Source organism: Triticum aestivum, chromosome 7A (assembly GCF_018294505.1).
Source record: "Triticum aestivum cultivar Chinese Spring chromosome 7A, IWGSC CS RefSeq v2.1, whole genome shotgun sequence".
NCBI lineage: Eukaryota > Viridiplantae > Streptophyta > Magnoliopsida > Poales > Poaceae > Triticum > Triticum aestivum.
Genome location: NC_057812.1, coordinates 424,217,241 through 424,234,942, shown reverse-complemented (window position 1 = coordinate 424,234,942; position 17,702 = coordinate 424,217,241). Strand labels below are relative to the sequence as shown.

General features: G+C 46.8%; 1 protein-coding gene across 1 annotated transcript; it reads left to right on the top strand.

Moving 5' to 3' along the window:
• Positions 1–12,933: 12,933 nt before the first annotated feature.
• Positions 12,934–17,320, top strand: LOC123147344 (U3 small nucleolar ribonucleoprotein protein IMP4). The gene is made up of 8 exons (XM_044566576.1): positions 12,934–13,254; positions 13,341–13,450; positions 13,542–13,592; positions 13,786–13,929; positions 14,026–14,115; positions 16,549–16,655; positions 16,876–16,960; positions 17,055–17,320. Exons 1-8 carry the CDS (start codon positions 13,059–13,061, stop codon positions 17,151–17,153), a joined length of 882 nt encoding a protein of 293 aa, XP_044422511.1. The 5' UTR covers positions 12,934–13,058; the 3' UTR covers positions 17,154–17,320.
• Positions 17,321–17,702: the final 382 nt, after the last annotated feature.

Genomic DNA, 17,702 nt, shown 5'->3' with positions numbered 1-17,702 from the left:
ACATCGTCGAGATCCTCCTCACAGAGACCCAACTCAGCCATCATCTTCTCCACATCTGTCACGGAGCTGGAACCCGACGCCTCGTTGGCCTTCGATCCCATAGCCGCTGAAAAACCTGAACCCTAGCCCAAGAAAAGAGATCGATCGGACTTTGAAGCAAACCCTAGCTCTCCAGCGCACCTTCACGGGAGAGATCAAGGCCGGGAAGTTGTAAGGGCATATTTATCCCTAAGTGTTTTGGTGATTGATGACAATGCATTTGCGGACTAATCGTGTGCCTTGAGTATTCCAGACACTTCATTGCTAGGCACAAGACGGTTGGGTGCCCCTCGAAGACTGATGAAGACGGCGTCTTTTCTACGTTTCTTTTTGGTGGATTTGAGTCGTAGGAAAGCCGTACTATTAAGAGGGGGTCCGTGTTGGAAAGGTTTGGGTGGAATCATCCATACACGTCTCCTTCTTGTCCCCTCCTTTTTCCTTGGAGCTTCCTCCATTTTCTTGCCTCCCTTGTTTGGCTGTTGTGGTTGGTCGCGGTAGTACAGCTCCCAGGAAAACGGTAGTACCGTAGGCATCCGCGGTAGTACCGCGTGGTGGCGCGGTAGTACCGCAGGTGCCCACGGTAGTACCGCTCCCCTGGAGCCGCACTACCGCTGCCCACCAGGCTAGTGTCGCCCCTTTGGGGTAGTAGGGGCACATGTAATTTTTTACATCCGCACCTACCGCGGTAGTACCGTTTTCACCGAGCGGTAGTACCGCGCTATGCAGCCAGGCAGTAGTACCGCCCCTCGGCGGTACTACTGTGGCGGGTTTTTGCTACTTCCGTTTCTTTGCGGAAGTAGGCACGGAAGTTCCCTTCCCCCTGGCTGGGGTTTTTTGCCTTGCGGTAGTACCGCATGGGGGGCGCGGTAGTACCGCGCGTGTGGAAGTACCGCCCCCAGCTCCTGCGCGTCTATTTATCTTTACTGTCGCTGGGGTTGCGGCAGTACCGTGGGTCGGTACGGTAGTACCGCACAGCCGTGCGGTAGTACCGCTTGGTTGCAAGGAGTAGTACCGCACGGCCTTGCGGTAGTACCGCTGGCCGCGGGCTGGTTGGTGGGTAACGGTTGGATCCTTGTCCCACACTATATAAGGGGTCCCCTTCTTCCCCGTTGACTTACATCTTCCACCCCTAAGCTCCATTATTGCTTTAAGCTCCATTTTCGCCCGATCTCACTCCCTAGCCAACCAAACTTGTTGATTTGCTCGGGAGTGGTTGAGAAGGCCTCGATCTACACTTCCACCAAGAGATATTTGATTCCCCCCACTAATCCCTTGCGGATCTTGTTACTCTTGGGTGTTTGAGCATCCTAGACGGTTGAGGTCACCGCGAAGCCATAGTCCATTGTGGTGAAGCTTCGTGGTGTCGTTGGGAGCCTCCAATTGAGTTGTGGAGATTGCCCCAACCTAGTTTGTAAAGGTTCGGTCGCCGCCTCCAAGGGCACCAATAGTGGAATCACGGCATCTCGCATTGTGTGAGGGCGTGAGGAGAATACGGTGGCCCTAGTGGCTTCTTGGGGAGCATTGTGCCTCCACACCGCTCCAACGGAGACGTACTTCCTCTCAAAGGGAAGGAACTTCGGTAACACATCCTCGTCTCCACCGTCTCCACTCTTGGTTATCTCGTGCCTTTACTTGTGCAAGCTTATTTGTTTCATATATCTTGCTTGCTTGTGTTCCTATCATTGTTGCATCATATAGGTTGCTCACCTAGTTGCATATCTAGACAAGCTAATTTGATGCAAAGTTTAAATTGTTAAAGAAAAGCTAAAAATTGTTAGTTGCCTATTCACCCCCCTCTAGTCAACCATATCTATCCTTTCAATTGGTATCAGAGCCTCGTCTCTTTATTAAGGACTTTATCGTCCGAAGAGTATGGTTGATACCGTAGACGGTGTGGAGGAACACTCCGGTGCGAATCTGACCTCGTCTACGGGTGATGGGGGAACCTCGGTCTCTCATGAGGAGTTCAATGTGGCCTTGGAGACATTGAAAACCTGCATGACTACCGAGGTTGAAAGCATGTTTACTAAATTCCTTGAGGGGCTTAAACTATCCACCGCACCGTTGAAAGTGAGTGATCCCACCCACAAGGTGACGGATGCTATCTCCGATAAGGGGGAAGCTAGTAGTGAAAAGGCTCCTTCTTCTAGTGGTAAAAATGGCACCGGCATCTTTGCTCATGTGGAACCACCACTTGTTTATGGTGGACCGGTTCCTTCCACTCATTTGAATCATGCCGGTCCTCCCCCTAAGATTGTGAAAAATGAGGACTTTGATTCTTGGGTTTACCACTTTAAGCATCATTTAAATCATGTGAACACTAACCTTTGGAGAATCATTTAAGAAGGTTTCTATCCGCATGATCCAAGCAACTTCACTCCTCGAGAAGCCGCAGATAATCAATTCAATGAGAATGCTCTCTTCATCATTCAAGATGCAATTCCACCCGAAGACCTACCTCATCTTCGTCCCTTCGCCTTGGCCAAAGATGCATGGCTTTGTGTTGTCTCTATCTACCGGGGAAGCGCAAGCATTCAACGCTCCAACTATGAAGTGGTGCAAGATGAGGCCGATGAGTTTGCAATGAAAGAAGATGAAGAACCTCGTGAGATTTATCGGAGAGTAACCAAACTCGCGGTCTTACTATGAGATCACGAGAGCAAGGACACGGATGACAATTGGATCAAACGCAAATTCCTCAAGGCAATGATGCCCTACCACAAGGCCATGTCCTCCGTCATTCGTCAAAGACCGGACTTCCACACTTTGACCTCAAGCGAAGTGTTGGATGAGTTTGTGGCCATGAACATTTTGGACAAGACCGCCGACAATGTGGTGCTTCGTTCTCAAAGGGCAAATAAGCCTAACCTTGCATTGAAGGCCAAGCTCACCGTTGAAGAAGAAGAAGAGGAAGAAGAGGAGAGCAACCCCGAAGATACGAATTATGCATATCATGAACACATGGCACTTGCTTCAAGGAAATTTTGGAGCAAGAAAAACTCGAGGCCAAACTTTAGCAAAAACAACTCAAGTGACACGAAGAGCAAGCAACGTGTAAGGACTTGCGACAATTGTGGCAACGTGGGTCATTTTGTTGCGGAGTGCCCGTATGAGAAGAGGGAAGACAATGGTGGCAAGCTCATCCGAAAGGACAAGGCCAAATCATTCCCTAACAAGAGCACCTTCACCAAGAAGACTCCTCCCAAGGCATTGGTGGTACAAGAAGAGTACAATGAGGATGATGACGATGATGAAGGTGACGAGTCGGTTGCCATGGCCTCCGTTGCCATTGCGACGACTCCACGGGTGTCTCTCTTTGACTCACCTAATGAGAGCATCACCGCCAAGTGCCTCATGGCTAAAGCCACCAACAAGGTAACCCCCAACATCAAAACTACCATCATTAATTATCCTTCTCCAACGGATAGCATTAATGAACTTGAGGGAGCTAATGTGGAGGCAAATGAGTTTGAGGCCTTTATGGGAAAACTCAAGGGAAAATCCAAGAAGCACTTTGTTGCTCTCTTGGAACAACTTGGTGAAGCCAATGACATGATCGAGGCACACGAAGACACCATCACTAGGATGGAAGGGCATAGTCGCGACTATGCCGATGAGATTTCGGATCTTTCCAATGCTCTTGAGGAAGAGCGTGGTCTTCGTTTGGCTCTTGAGGAGTCACACAACGTTAATCATGCTAAGTTAAAGAAAGATTATGATCATGTCCTCATTGTTTCTCATGGGCTAAACTCCGAGAAGGCCGAACTTGAGGTTGATCTTGCTAAACTCAAAGAGGAGGCTCACAAGGTCTTGAAGGGTGCTCATGCTAGCCTCAAAGAGTCTCATGATCAACTTCAAGTAAAGCTAACCAAGGAAAAAGCCACTTTTCCTTGTATGATGTTAATTGATAATGCAAATGCTACTAACCCGTGTTGTGAGCGTGTGCATCTCATTGAGGAGAACGCTAAGCTAAAGGGGCAACTTGAGAGAGGTCTTGCGACTTGCATACAAGGCAAGAAGAACCTCAATGATCTTTTGATCAACCAAAAGGGAGTTGTAGCCAAGGAAGGGGTTGGGTACGTGCCCGACTCCAAGAACAAGAAGAAGAATGACAAGACCAAACGACCTCTTCCTCTCATGCAAACCTTTGTGAAGGAGGGAGAAAGTGCCTCCGAGGAGAAGAAGAAGAACAACGCGAAGGGTGGCGTTGTCAAAAGGGACAATGTCACTCCTCGCATCAAAGCCGGCGACTTTAATCCTTCTTATGTGTTATGCCGTGCTAGTGATGGGCATGTCTATGCCAAATTCGTTGGTTCTCTTCATGAATATATTGAATGGTCTATTTGGGTTCCAAAGACCCTTGTTACTAACATGAAAGGACCCATTACAAAATGGGTACCTAAAACCAAGCATTAATCTCTTGTAGGTGTTTGCTTCCGGTGGGGGATCATGTTTGCTCGATAGCGGAGCTACGAATCATATGACCAGAAGCAAGGACTTGGTGGTGGACGTGCACAAGATTCCATCTATGCCCACCAATGTCGAGTGGGGTGACGCCTCATCCTCCAAGGTATTGGGACTTGGCAAGGTGGTCATCTCTCATGATCTCATGATCTAGAAGGTCATGCTTTTTGAGTCCCTTGCATACAATTTACTTTCCGTTCGTCAACTTGCAATCATGGGCTTTGCCACTTTCTTTGATATCGATACCGTGGCCCTCTTATGGAGCAAGACTCTTAAAGTAGCCTTTGTTGGGCATGTCGAGAACGGTCTATATGTGATTAACTTTTCGGAGCGACCCACTAAGACCGCGACATGCCTAATGGCTAAAGTTGATGTGGCATGGCTTTGGCATCGCCGTTTAGCCCATGTCAATATGAGATCTTTGCAAAGTCTCCTCAAGGGGGACCATGTCCGTGGACTAAAGAATGTTAGTTTTGCTAAAGATTGTGCTTGCAGTGCTTGTATCGAAGGAAAGCTACATGAGAAGGCTCACCCTCCCACGACTATCATTTAATCAAAGAGGCCTTTGGAGCTCCTTCACATGGATCTCTTTGGGCCTCCATCCTTCGGTAGTCTTGGGGGTAGGAAGTATTGCTTGGTGATTGTGGATGACTACTCAAGATACACTTGGGTGTATTTCTTCAAGAGGAAGAGCGAGACCCAACAAACCGTCATTGACTTTGCAAATGAAGCACAACGTCAACACAATGCAAAGATCTTGACAATAAGAAGTGACAATGGCACCGAGTTCAAGAACTACACCTTGGATGAGTTTCTTAGTGATGAGGGGATCAAGCATCAATATTCCGCACCTTACACCCCTCAACAAAATGGTGTTGTGGAGAGGAAGAACCGGACGTTGATGGATGCGGCAAGGACCATGATGACGGAGTTCAAGTCTCCGTACAACTTTTGGGCCGAAGCCATCAACACCGCGTGTCATGCATCCAATCGGCTCTACCTCCGCAAGGGCTTGAACAAGACTCCATATGAGATACTCACCGGTAACAAGCCCAACCTCAAGTACTTCCGGGTGTTCGGGTGTAAGTGTTTCATTCTCAAGAAAGGTGTTCGGTTGTCTAAATTTGAGGCTAGAGCTTATGAGGGCATATTTGTTGGTTATGCTACAAACTCTCATGCTTACCGTGTCCTCAATAAATCCACTGGACTTATTGAGGAGACGTGTAACGTGGAGTTTGATGAGAATAACGGCTCCCAAGTGGAGCAAAGTGGCACTTGTGATGTAGGTGATGAAATTCCTCCCCAAGCCATAAGAAGAATGGGTGTTGGCTTTATCCTACCCATTGAGGAACACCTTGTGGCCGAAGGAGAAGGACAAAGCTCCACTCAAGCGGAGCCATCACCAACCCAAGGCCCACACGCTTCCGAAGAACAACATGATGGCCCTCATCCTCAAGAACATGACCAAGGGCAAGATCACGCTCAAGACGGTGTTGACACATCAAGTGATGCCCAAGGTCAAGTTCTCTCCTCCGAGCAAGTTCAAGAACAAGAACAAGCTCAAGGCGACGCTCAAGATGATCAAGTGACCACTCCTCGTCTCACCCCCGAGGAGGAATTAGAGCGTCGTGCCGCCAAGGTTGCTTCCAAGCTCTCCACCAAGGATCGTCTCATGATGAATGTGCTTGGAAGCTTACGAAAGGGGGTAAGAACTCGTAGACAATTAGCAAACTATTGTGAGCATCACGCGTTTGTCTCTTGTGTGGAACCCCACAAGGTCTATGAGGTGCTAGAAGATCCGGATTGGCTCAATGCCATGCATGAAGAACTCAATAACTTCGAGCGCAACAAAGTGTGGAGATTGGTGCCAAGACCGACGGGGAACCACAGTGTCATCGGAACCAAGTGGATATTTAAGAACAAGCAAGATGCCCATGGGATTATCATTCGCAACAAGGCTCGTTTGGTAGCACAAGGCTACTCCCAAGTCGAGGGTATCGACTACGGTGAAACATTTGCTCCCATTGCTCGTCTTGAATCTATTCGCATGTTGATTGCCTATGCTTCTCATCATAACTTTAAGTTACAACAAATGGATGTCAAGAGCGCTTTTCTTAATGGTCCCATTAATGAATTGGTTTATGTCAAGAAACCCCCCGGGTTCGAGAATCCCTACTTTCCCGATCATGTGTATCAACTCGATAAGGCACTCTATGGCATTAAACAAGCCCCACGTGCGTGGTATGACCACCTTACCAAGTTGTTACAAGACCGTGGTTTTGAAGTTGGGCTAATCGACGCCACTCTTTTTACTAAGAAGGTCAAAGGGGAGTTGTTTGTGTGCCACTTATATGTTGATGATATTATCTTTGGTTCCCCTAACAAAGCTTTCAATGAGGAATTTGCCACTCTCATGACCTCAAAGTTCGAGATGTTTTCCATGGGAGAGTTGAAGTTCTTTCTAGGGTTCAAAGTGAAGCAAAGAAGAGAAGGAACCTTCATCAATCAAGCCAAATATACTCAAGACATGCTCAAAAGATTCAAGCTAAGTGATGTCAAGCCGGCTTCCACTCCCATGCCCACCAAGTGCCAACTTGACATAGATCCCAATGGTAAAGCGGTGGATCAAAAGGTATATCGCTCCATGATAGGTTCCTTGCTTTACCTTTGTGCATCTAGACCGGATATCATGTTGAGTGTGGGAATTTGTGCACGTTTTCAAGCCGCACCTAAGGAAAGTCACTATGTGGCGGTCAAACGAATCTTTCGATATTTGGCTCATACCCCAAACTTTGGCCTATGGTACCCAAGAGGAGCAAACTTCAAGCTTGTAGGGTATTCGGATTCCGATTGGACGGGAGACAAAGTGGATATGAAGTCCACTTCCGGAGGGTGCCAATTTCTTGGTTGCTCTTTGGTAAGTTGGTCTTCCAAAAAGCAAAGTTGTGTGTCTCTCTCGTCCACCGAAGCGGAGTATGTGGCGGCCGGTAGTTGTTGTGCACAACTCTTATGGATGAGGCAAACTTTAAAGGATTACGGTGTCATTTGTGACAAAGTGCCTCTTTGGTGTGACAATGAAAGTGCCATCAAGATCTCTCTCAACCCGGTGCAACACTTCAAGATGAAGCATATTGAGATCCGGTATCACTTCATTCGGGATCACATTAGGCGAGGAGAGATCAACCTCAACTATGTCAACACTCATGATAACCTTGCAGATATCTTCACGAAGCCCCTGGATGAAGCAAGATTTCGCGAGTTAAGGCATGAGCTAAATATCATTGATTCGAGCAATGTTGCTTGAACCCTTGCACACCCCACCATACTCAATGTGTTGTCCTGTTTAGATGTAGGCATGGACATAGGGGGAGTGATGTTCTCTCAATGAACTCTCCCTCCCCCCATTATGCATAAATCGATCAAGTCTTTCACATTAGCCATGTTTGATGGTACTTGTGCTTCAAAGACGAGTTTTGGTCATGGACCCAAGGATAATTCTTCGCGGTGCCATACCAATTGACTCAAACATAGATGGCTACGGCCACCGCCCTCTCTTTGGAGAGGTGGTGTCTCGTGGTTGTTTCGTTTGGCGTGTGCCTTTCTGGCTTTGTGTGTTGCGTGGTCTTGTGGTGTCGTGTTGACTTGGAGTGTTTGTGTAAAGACCCAGGTTTTCGTGTGCTCGAAACGTGCATCTTCTTGAGCCCACGGTACTACTGCGGCTGACCGCGGTACTACCGCTTTGGGAGGCACGATACTACCGCGCCACAACACGGTACTACCGCTCAGGTGCGGTACTTCGGAAGTACTGCGCCAGGCGGTACTACCGCGTTGGGGCATGGTACTACCGCGCCGTCGAGGGAGCATGGGGGTTATGACTCGGGCTGGGGAGTTTCAACTCCCCATACCCATTCATTTGTCTCTCTCCCCACGTCTCTCTCTCTCTCTCTCTCTCTCTCTCTCGCTCGCTCAAGAACGACGCCGGAGGCCCTCGCCAGATCTCCGTCTCCGGCCACTCTCCTCGGATTTCGACCGGTGGGATCGTTCCCCACCACTTCCTTTTGCCATGGACCAAGGTTTTTCCCCAAATCCCTCTTTTTCTTGGTTGTTCTCTTACTTCTAGGTTTTTGGGGAGAAACTTGTTGTTCTTGAGATTTTAGGCCAAATCTATGCAAGAGTAGGATGTAGGAGAGTCGTGATGCGTAGGAATCATACTTGACATGCTGTCTTGTGGTAGCTTTGTCCAACCGTAGTACCGCCGCGGTTTCGCGGGCTTTTCTCAGATTTGAACTCGTTCAAATCTGACGCGGTGCGGTACTACCGTGTCTGATCTGCGGTACTACCGCTCTTGCCGTACTACCGCCTGACAGATGTGGTACTACCGTGCTAGCTTGTGCGGTACTACCGCTCAGCAGACACAGTACTACCGCACTAGCTGAGGCGCTAAGGTCGTACTACCGCTCCTAGACCCGGTACTACCGTGACCTTGCACGGTACTACCGCGTCTGAGAGCAGTACTACTATCTTAGCTTCACATCACTTGGCAGTACTACCGTAGGGATCAAATCTCTCTCTAGGCATTTATCATGTGTGCTTTCTGCTTGTTTCTCTTGCTTGGTTGTGGTCTTTGCATTAATCCCTCTTGGTTGTTGTGGGTGTTTTGCGTTTTTGTGTCTCAGGTGGTGGCTCTCGTCGTTCCAATCCCAGTCGTGACACTGGCTCCAAGCGTCTGCACAACCCCCAAGATGAAGCCCCAGAGGGCTCCAATGCCCCCAAGCGCAATGTCAAGACCACTGCCAGCAAGCAAAAGGAACCTGCTAAGGGCATGGACGAGATTTCTGTCTCTGAGTATGTCGAACGCCGGAGGATCAATCCCTATGTGACTCCTCGGGCTGTGCTCAGAGGCACCGAGATGTTCTGGAACAAGCAACAGGTTCTCATCTATCTGGATGTGATCAAGAGCAAGCAGAATACCTTCATGGATGTCAAGTGGATAGACATGCATCACATGTGGAAGGACAAGTTTTGTGACTATTTTGGAGAGGCTCTGGACTTGGTGGAGCAGTTTGCTATTGAGCCGGTGATCTCCTTTCACCTTGACTATGACCCTGAGCTCATCTATCAGTTCTTTGCCTCAATGTACTTTCATCCCGGGGAGGAGCGAAGGATGACCTGGATGACCAACGGTCGTCAGCTGTCTGCTACATGGAAAGAGTTCATGGATCTGCTGCACATTCCTGATGACGGGCTTCACACCCCCGTTGGCGTTCGCCCCCATGCCAACTCTGAGTCTGCCAACAAGAACCTGCTTCAGCCTTTCCTTGTTGAGAAGGTGCTCCCCAATGGCAAGTCAACTTGGGTGTTAAACTCCTTTCTGGATATCATGCATCGCATCTTCCGCAACACTCTGTTCCCATGCATTGGCGACAAGGACAAGGTCCATGCATATCTAGTGGATATGTTGCTCCTGTGTGCAGAGGCACGTTCTTCTCAGACTCAGCCACTTGATATCTCACACATCATGTGGTGTGAGCTTCGGTTTGCGGTGTTCACTCGCAAGACTGGATTCGCCATGAGTCCATCAACCTCCGCGTCAAGTCCAACTGGGCCAACACCACTACCCGTGCTGAGACCTCTTCTGCTAGGAGGGCTGCTGGTGAGGAGGAGGCTGCTGCTGAGAATGTTGCCGAGGACCGTGCTGCTAGGTCCACCACTCCTTCCTCTGAGCCGTCATGGGCCAAGAAGCTAAAGGACAAGATGAAGACTCTCTTCTGCATGCAGGCAAAGGGACAGTACAGGGCTCACATGGCAGACAAAGAGAGTCGCTGCCGTGACAACAAGGTTATGAGGCTCTTTGGAGAGGATGTGTCTGGCGGGTCTGAGGACGTCATCACACCCGAGGCTGTCTGGATGTCAAAGCAGGGATACAAGTGGACCAGTTTAGAGGATGACTTCGAGGAGACTATCCCTGCCGTTGAGTCTGACGAGGAGCACGAGGAGCAGTGGGACGACTTCTCTGCCTGAGCCACCCTGTGTGTGTAGATGTCCTCTCTGCTTTTTTGGCGTCTCGATGCCAAAGGAGGAGAGAGTGTAGGGATTTGCATTGTGTCATGCTTGGTGCGTTTATTTGCTTTGTCTTTTGTACCTCGTTTGTGCTTGTTTGCTCTTATTTGGGTTGTGCTTTCGAGACCTTTCCTCATATGGTGTAAGACATATGCACTTTATCTATCGTAGTTAACTTATGTTTGTGTTATCTTGTCTAGTGATAAATATGCCTTGTCTCTATAATATAGGGGGAGCTTTGATCCTAGTATTCGTGTGCCGTGCAGTCCAAAGCACTCATCTAGGTGGCACACATCTAGGGGGAGCCCGTCTATATTCTAGAGAGGAGGGGTTTGCATTTACTTAATATTATTTTCCTTGTGCAAATCCCGTATTGTCATCAATCCACCAAAAGGGGGGAGATTGTAAGGGCATATTTATCCTTAAGTGTTTTGGTGATTGATGACAATGCATGTGCGGACTAATCGTGTGCCTTGAGTATTCCAGACATTTCATTGCTAGGCACAAGACGGTTGGGTGCCCCTCGAAGACTGATGAAGACGGCGTCTTTTCTACGTTTCTTTTTGGTGGATTTGAGTCGTAGGAAAGCCATACTATTAAGAGGGGGTCCGCGTTGGAAAGGTTTGGATGGAATCATCACGTACACGTCTCCTTCTTGTCCCCTCCTTTTTCCTTGGAGCTTCCTCCGTTTTCTTGCCTCCCTTGTCTGGCTGCTGTGGTTGGTCGCGGTAGTACAACTCCTAGGAAAACGGTAGTACCGTAGGCATCCGCGGTAGTACCGCAGGTGCCCACGGTAGTACCGCTCCCCTGGAGCCGCACTACCGCTGCCCACCAGGCTAGTGCCGCCCCTTTGCGGTAGTAGGGGCGGATGTAATTTTTTACATCCGCACCTACCGCGGTAGTACCGTTTTCGCCGAGCGGTAGTACCGCGCTATGCAGCCAGGCAGTAGTACCGCCCCTTGGCTGTACTACTGTGTCGGGTTTTTGCTACTTCCGTTTCTTTGAGGAAGTAGGCACGGAAGTTCCTTTCCCCCTGGCTGGGGTTTTTTGCCTTGCGGTAGTACCGCATGGGGGGCGCGGTAGTACCGCGTGTGCGGAAGTACCGCCCCAACTCCTGCGCGTCTGTTTATCTTTACTGTCGCTGGGGTTGCGGCAGTACCGTGGGTCGGTATGGTAGTACCACACAGCCGTGCGGTAGTACCGCTTGGTTGCAAGTAGTAGTACCGCGCGGCCTTGCGGTAGTACCGCTGGCCAGGCGCGGTAGTACCGCTGGCCGCGGGCTGGTTGGTGGGTAACGGTTGGATTCTTGTCCCACACTATATAAGGGGTCCCCTTCTTCCCCGTTGACTTATCTCTTCCACCCCTAAGCTCCATTATTGCTCTAAGCTCCATTTTCGCCCGATCTCACTCCCTAGCCGACCAAACTTGTTGGTTTGCTCGGGAATGATTGAGAAGGCCTCGATCTACACTTCCACCAAGAGATATTTGATTCCCCCCACTAATCCCTTGCGGATCTTGTTACTCTTGAGTGTTTGTGCATCCTAGACGGTTCAGGTCACCGCGAAGCCATATTCCATTGTGGTGAAGCTTCGTGGTGTCGTTGGGAGCCTCCAATTGAGTTGTGGAGATTGCCCCAACCTAGTTTGTAAAGGTTCGGTCGCCGCCTCCAAGGGAACCAATAATGGAATCACGGCATCTCGCATTGTGTGAGGGCGTGAGGAGAATACGGTGACCCTAGTGGCTTCTTGGGGAGCATTGTGCCTCCACACCGCTCCAACGGAGACGTACTTCCTCTCAAAGGGAAGGAACTTCGGCAACACATCCTCGTCTCCACCGTCTTCACTCTTGGTTATCTCGTGCCTTTACTTGTGCAAACTTATTTGTTTCATATATCTTGCTTGCTTGTGTTCCTATCCTTGTTGCATCATATAGGTTGCTTACCTAGTTGCATATCTAGACAACCTACTTTGATGAAAAGTTTAAATTGTTAAAGAAAAGCTAAAAATTGTTAGTTGCCTATTCACCCCCCCTCTAGTCAACCATATCGATCCTTTCAGAAGTGATGCCAGATCACCCCTTAATCAGCCCGAATCTGCCCGCCTGGCCGCAACCGGAGGAGGGAAGGTGAAGTGCTCGACGGCGGCGCGATCGCCTTCGGGAGAAGCAAAACCCTAACGAGAGGGAAACAGATTTATGCGCACCTTCTTGTAGATAGATTATCTGTGGTCTTCCTCCTTTCCACCCTAAAAAAACGTACTCCCTATAATCATCATCATCGGTCTGGAGAAGCCCATAGAAGCCCATAAGCCTGTCTGGGGAGGCCATAGAAGCCCATAAGCGTTGCTATTTAAAACAAGCCCTTCTCCTTCCACAACTCCGTGTCCAAGCTCGCGTTGCGCCGCCAAAGCTTTGAAGTCGCTACTAGGGTTTATCGCTTCCACTCATCAAGCGCCTAGCTAGGGTTTTGCTTGGTCCCGTCGGGAGAGGGAGGCGAGATGCTGCGTCGGAACACGCGGCTCCGTCGGGAGTACCTCTACCGGAAGAGCCTCGAGGGGAAGGAGCGTCAGCACTACGAGAAGAAGCGCCGCGTCCGGGAGGCGCTCGAGGAGGGCAAGCCTATCCCCACCGAGCTTCGCAACGAGGAGCTCGCCCTCCGCCGCGAGATCGACCTCGACGACCAAGACCGGGCAGGTTTCGTCGGATCCATCGCCCCCACCTTCCCATTTCTTTACTTTTTTTGTTGCGTTTTTCATGGTTTGTTGGTTGGTCGGTGGCAGTGCCGAGGAGTATCATAGATGACGAGTACGCCGGCGCCACGCTGCGCGAGCCCAAGATTCTCTTGACAACATCTCGTAACCCGAGTGCGCCCCTGACTCAGTTTGTTAAGGTTTGCTTGTGCTGTGAATTGGAAGGTGTTTTGACAGGTTAAAATGATGCATCCTGTGCTTACTGACTGGTCAATCTTGTTCTTTTGCCAGGAGCTGAAAGTTGTATTTCCGAACTCACAGAGGATGAACCGTGGTGGTCAGGTATGATACGGAAGCATTCCATCTCGTGTATCCTTTGTGTACCAACTTCAGATTAGGTTTCATTCACATAAGATTTGATTGATTAAAAAGTGAACATGCTAGATAGTGTTTGTTTGGACTGTAATTTTTCTCTCATATCATTTGTGAGTTTTGGCTAATGTTTCTTATCGATCCATTTTTTTCTTCCCGGTAGGTGATATCAGAAATTGTTGAGTCCTGCCGATCACACGAGATAACTGATCTTATTTTGGTGCATGAGCATCGTGGTCAGCCTGATGGTTTGATTGTGTGTCATCTACCATTAGGTCCAACTGCATACTTTGGGTTACTCAATGTGGTAAGTGCCAATATCTGTTTTATTCATGACGAGCTGGGGCAGTGTACAACATGGGACACCATTCTTGGTGTTAACTCGTGGTTCCATCTTTGGCAGGTAACACGGCATGATATCAAAGATAGGAAGGCCATGGGCAAAATGTCAGAAGCTTACCCTCATTTGATACTGGACAATTTCACAACCAAGGTATTACATACTTGAATCCTGAGTCACTTTATTCTAATATGTCTCACCTGTTAAATGTTCCATGTTCATTTCATGCATGCAGACAACAATTAACAATGTCACTCATGCTTTATCTATGTTTTTCATTGTAATTGTTCCACCTTGTGTGGCTTGTAAAATAGTTTTGTGTTAGCATTTCGGTATCTGTGTTAAAGAATTAGGATGAACATCCCGCAGTATTCCGTAATGCTTTTATTTTTTGGTTTCTTGGTTTCTCTAGACCTATCATTTATCAGTAGTCCATTCACACATGCATATATACTCACACTGGAACTTGAGCCTGCTGTGATGATTCTGGCTTATCTAATTAAGCAAGGACTCTCTCTCTCTCTGTGTGTGTGTGTGTGTGTTTGCTCATGCATAGATACATACATACGTTCAAGAACAAAATTTGTGATAATGCTTATATTATCACATACATATGCTATTTATTATGATGAAATTGATGATGATTTCATGATTGTTCATCTGATTCTGAGCACCTCCAGTTCCAGTGGCTCTTATGCTGCCTAGAATATATGTTGTCTTGGCTGCTGTATGCTCATGTGCTTTGTTGCTACTGTTGTTTTGTTGTGTGCACAAAAGTTCACACTAAAAATAGCTTTGCTTATTATCTTTGTTGGCTGCAATGATGGTTTTCTTGTTAGCCTGAGACACACTATGAGGATAATATGTCCATTCAGAACTATGTAAATGGAGCAGCTTTGGTATCATTTTTAAGAATTTTCCACGCTTCAGTTAGTAGTTTGTTTGCTCATTTTCCTCAGACAATGTTTGTTGTCCGGCTTGATGGCTGCAATGATGGACTTCTCGTTAACCTGAGACCTACTATGAGGATAACATATCCATTCAAAACTATTTACTGAGCAGCTTTGGTACCTGTTTGCTTATTTTACCTCGAACAAATTTTGTGCTTCCTACACTGGTTAGTTGCCTGGCTGCAATGATGGTCTTCTTGTTAACCTGAGACCAACCATGACGATAATTTCTATCCATTCAAAATTATACATCTCAGCAGCCTTGGTTATCTTGATAGTATGTAATAGGATGAGGGTTAGAATCTTTTTTTCTGTTCTGTTTCTGTTTCAGATCGAAATTTGTATGAAATTTGGAGGCTGCTATGATGTTTTTCTCGTTAACCTGAGATGTACTTACTAATGAAGACAAACTCAAACCATTCAAAACTATTAAACTGAGCGCCTCCATTTACAACTCTTGCTTAGAAAAGAACTTATTTTTCCCATGTTCTTTTCCTGTCTCTGATCTAAATTTGTAATGGAATTTGGAGGCTACAGTGATGTTTTTCTCGTTAACCTGAGATGTTCTCACTAATGAAGATGAACTAAACCATTCAAAATTATTAAACTGAGTGCCTCCACTTCTACTCAGAAAAGAAGTCTTTTTTGCTATGTTCCTTGTCTGTTTCTGATTTTTTTTAACAAAATATAGAGGGTGTTGTGATGTGTTTCTTGTTGACCTCACCTTTTTGCTTTGTTGCTTCCCTGTTTCTGATCTAAGTTTGTTACAAAATCTGGTGGCTGTGGTGATGTTTTTCTCGTTAAACTGAGATTTGCTTACTAATGAAGACAAACTCAAACCATTCATAACTATTGAACTGAACGCCACCATTTCTACTGTTGCTTAGGGGAAATTTTTTATTTTGCTCTGGCCCTTTTCTGTTTTTGACCTCACCCTGTTTCTGATCTAAAGTTTGGTGATGTGTTTCTCATTAACATCACCTTTTTGCTCTGTTGCCTCCCTGTTTCTAATCTAAATTTGTTACAAAATCTGGTGGCAGCGGTGATGTTTTTCTCGTTAACCTGAGATTTGCTTACTAATGAAGACAAACTCAAACCATTCAATACTATTAAACTGAGCGCCACCATTTCTACTGTTGCTTAGGGAAAAAGAATTATTTTGTTTTCTGTTTTTATCTTAGTCTGTTACTAAATTTGGAGGCTGCGGTGATGTTTTTCTCGTTAACCTGATATATGTGCTTACTAGTGAAGACAAACTCAAACCATTCAAAATTATTAAACTGAGCACCTCCACTTCTACTTTTGCATATTTGGCTTGAAGTTCATTTTTGTGAGTTTCGCTTGAGTATTTGGTTAGGCACTTGTAAATTTTCCACCTTTTCTCCTCGGGTTGTTTGGTTCTAAAAGAGATTTAGGCCACTGGCATTCTTGGATATGCATCCGTGGTTACTACTACCTCTTGAACTGCCAAAACGTCTTATATTTAGAAACAGTGGGAGTATTGCAAGTAGACAAGCTCTCGTTAAAGTTCATGGGAATTTTATAATGCACAGTTTTCTTTGCTATCTTTGTGTTTGTGCTTTATTTATTTTGGAAATGAAACTTATCTTTGTTTGATTTGGTTGAATTGTTGCAGACTGGTGAAAGGACTGCCAATATAATGAAGCATCTCTTTCCTGTGCCGAAGCCGGAGTCAAAGCGTCTAATCACTTTTGCCAATAGAGATGACTATATCTCTTTCAGGTTACCATCTTACTTTGTTTATCATCCTTGTTGGTTTTTGTTGATGTCAGCAGTCGCATAGAATATATTCACACAACAAAGCTAGCTGTATTGAGTCTTTGTCTCAAAAGTCCAGAAAATATAGTCTTTCAACATGTCTGGATTTTGTTTCCATGAAAACACATCATCTGTCACTCGATGTTCTGATGTAATCTTCCTTTTGTTTCTCTGATTATGGCAGGCATCACATCTATGAAAAACATGGTGGCCCCAAATCCATTGACCTGAAGGAGGTTGGGCCCCGTTTTGAGTTGCGACTCTATCAGGTGAAGAAATGCCTCCGTATCTGGCTATTGCCGCTCTGTTCGATGCTTTTCGTATGTCTTGTGCTGACATAAGCTTGCTGTTTTGCCGGGACAGATCAAACGAGGAACTGTGGACCAAAGCGAAGCACAGAACGAGTTTGTGCTACGGCCATACATGAATACCGCGAAGAAGCAGAATTCGCTTGGGGTTTGAGTTGATTTTGACGTGCACAGCAATTTTGAGTTCTGTTTTGTACTTGTAGTATTATAGCCGGATGCTTTTGATGCATCTACAGAATCTTGAAAGGGTGTTCAAAGCATAATTGGCGTGTTGAAATGTGATGCTTTTCTGAGAGAATGAGGTCATTGGTTGGCATGGTATTTGACGACCAAGCAGTGAGAGTCTATCCTTCTATAACGATGTTTGTGGAGAAAGGGTGATATACGTTGTCAAATTGTGGAAAATTCAAATTATTAGTAACTTGGAAATTGATTTTTTATCATCCAAATAGTCCTCTTGAAACTTTAACCAAACCTGTTCCTAAGAAAACTGTAGAATACACTTTTGAAGCTTACAAAAAATATTTCACGGGACATTTTTAGAAAAACCTTACTCCTGGGGGTTCATTGAAGACAATGGAGTTTTTTGTTCTTGCAACATTAATGATTTCTATCAGCCAGGGACTAGAGCGACACTCTTAGCACTGAAACCAACATAATGGAACATATTCCATGTTGTTGGGGGAGATTATGACATGGAATA

What these genes read in the sequence shown, in the direction of transcription:
- LOC123147344 (XM_044566576.1), top strand. Translation starts at nt 13,059, where the DNA reads ATGCTGCGTCGGAACACGCGGCTCCGTCGGGAGTACCTCTACCGGAAG. An exon ending in TGGACAATTTCACAACCAAG is followed by an intron (nt 14,116 to 16,548) that starts GTATTACATACT and finishes GAATTGTTGCAG; the next exon opens with ACTGGTGAAAGGACTGCCAA. An exon ending in GATGACTATATCTCTTTCAG is followed by an intron (nt 16,656 to 16,875) that starts GTTACCATCTTA and finishes TGATTATGGCAG; the next exon opens with GCATCACATCTATGAAAAAC.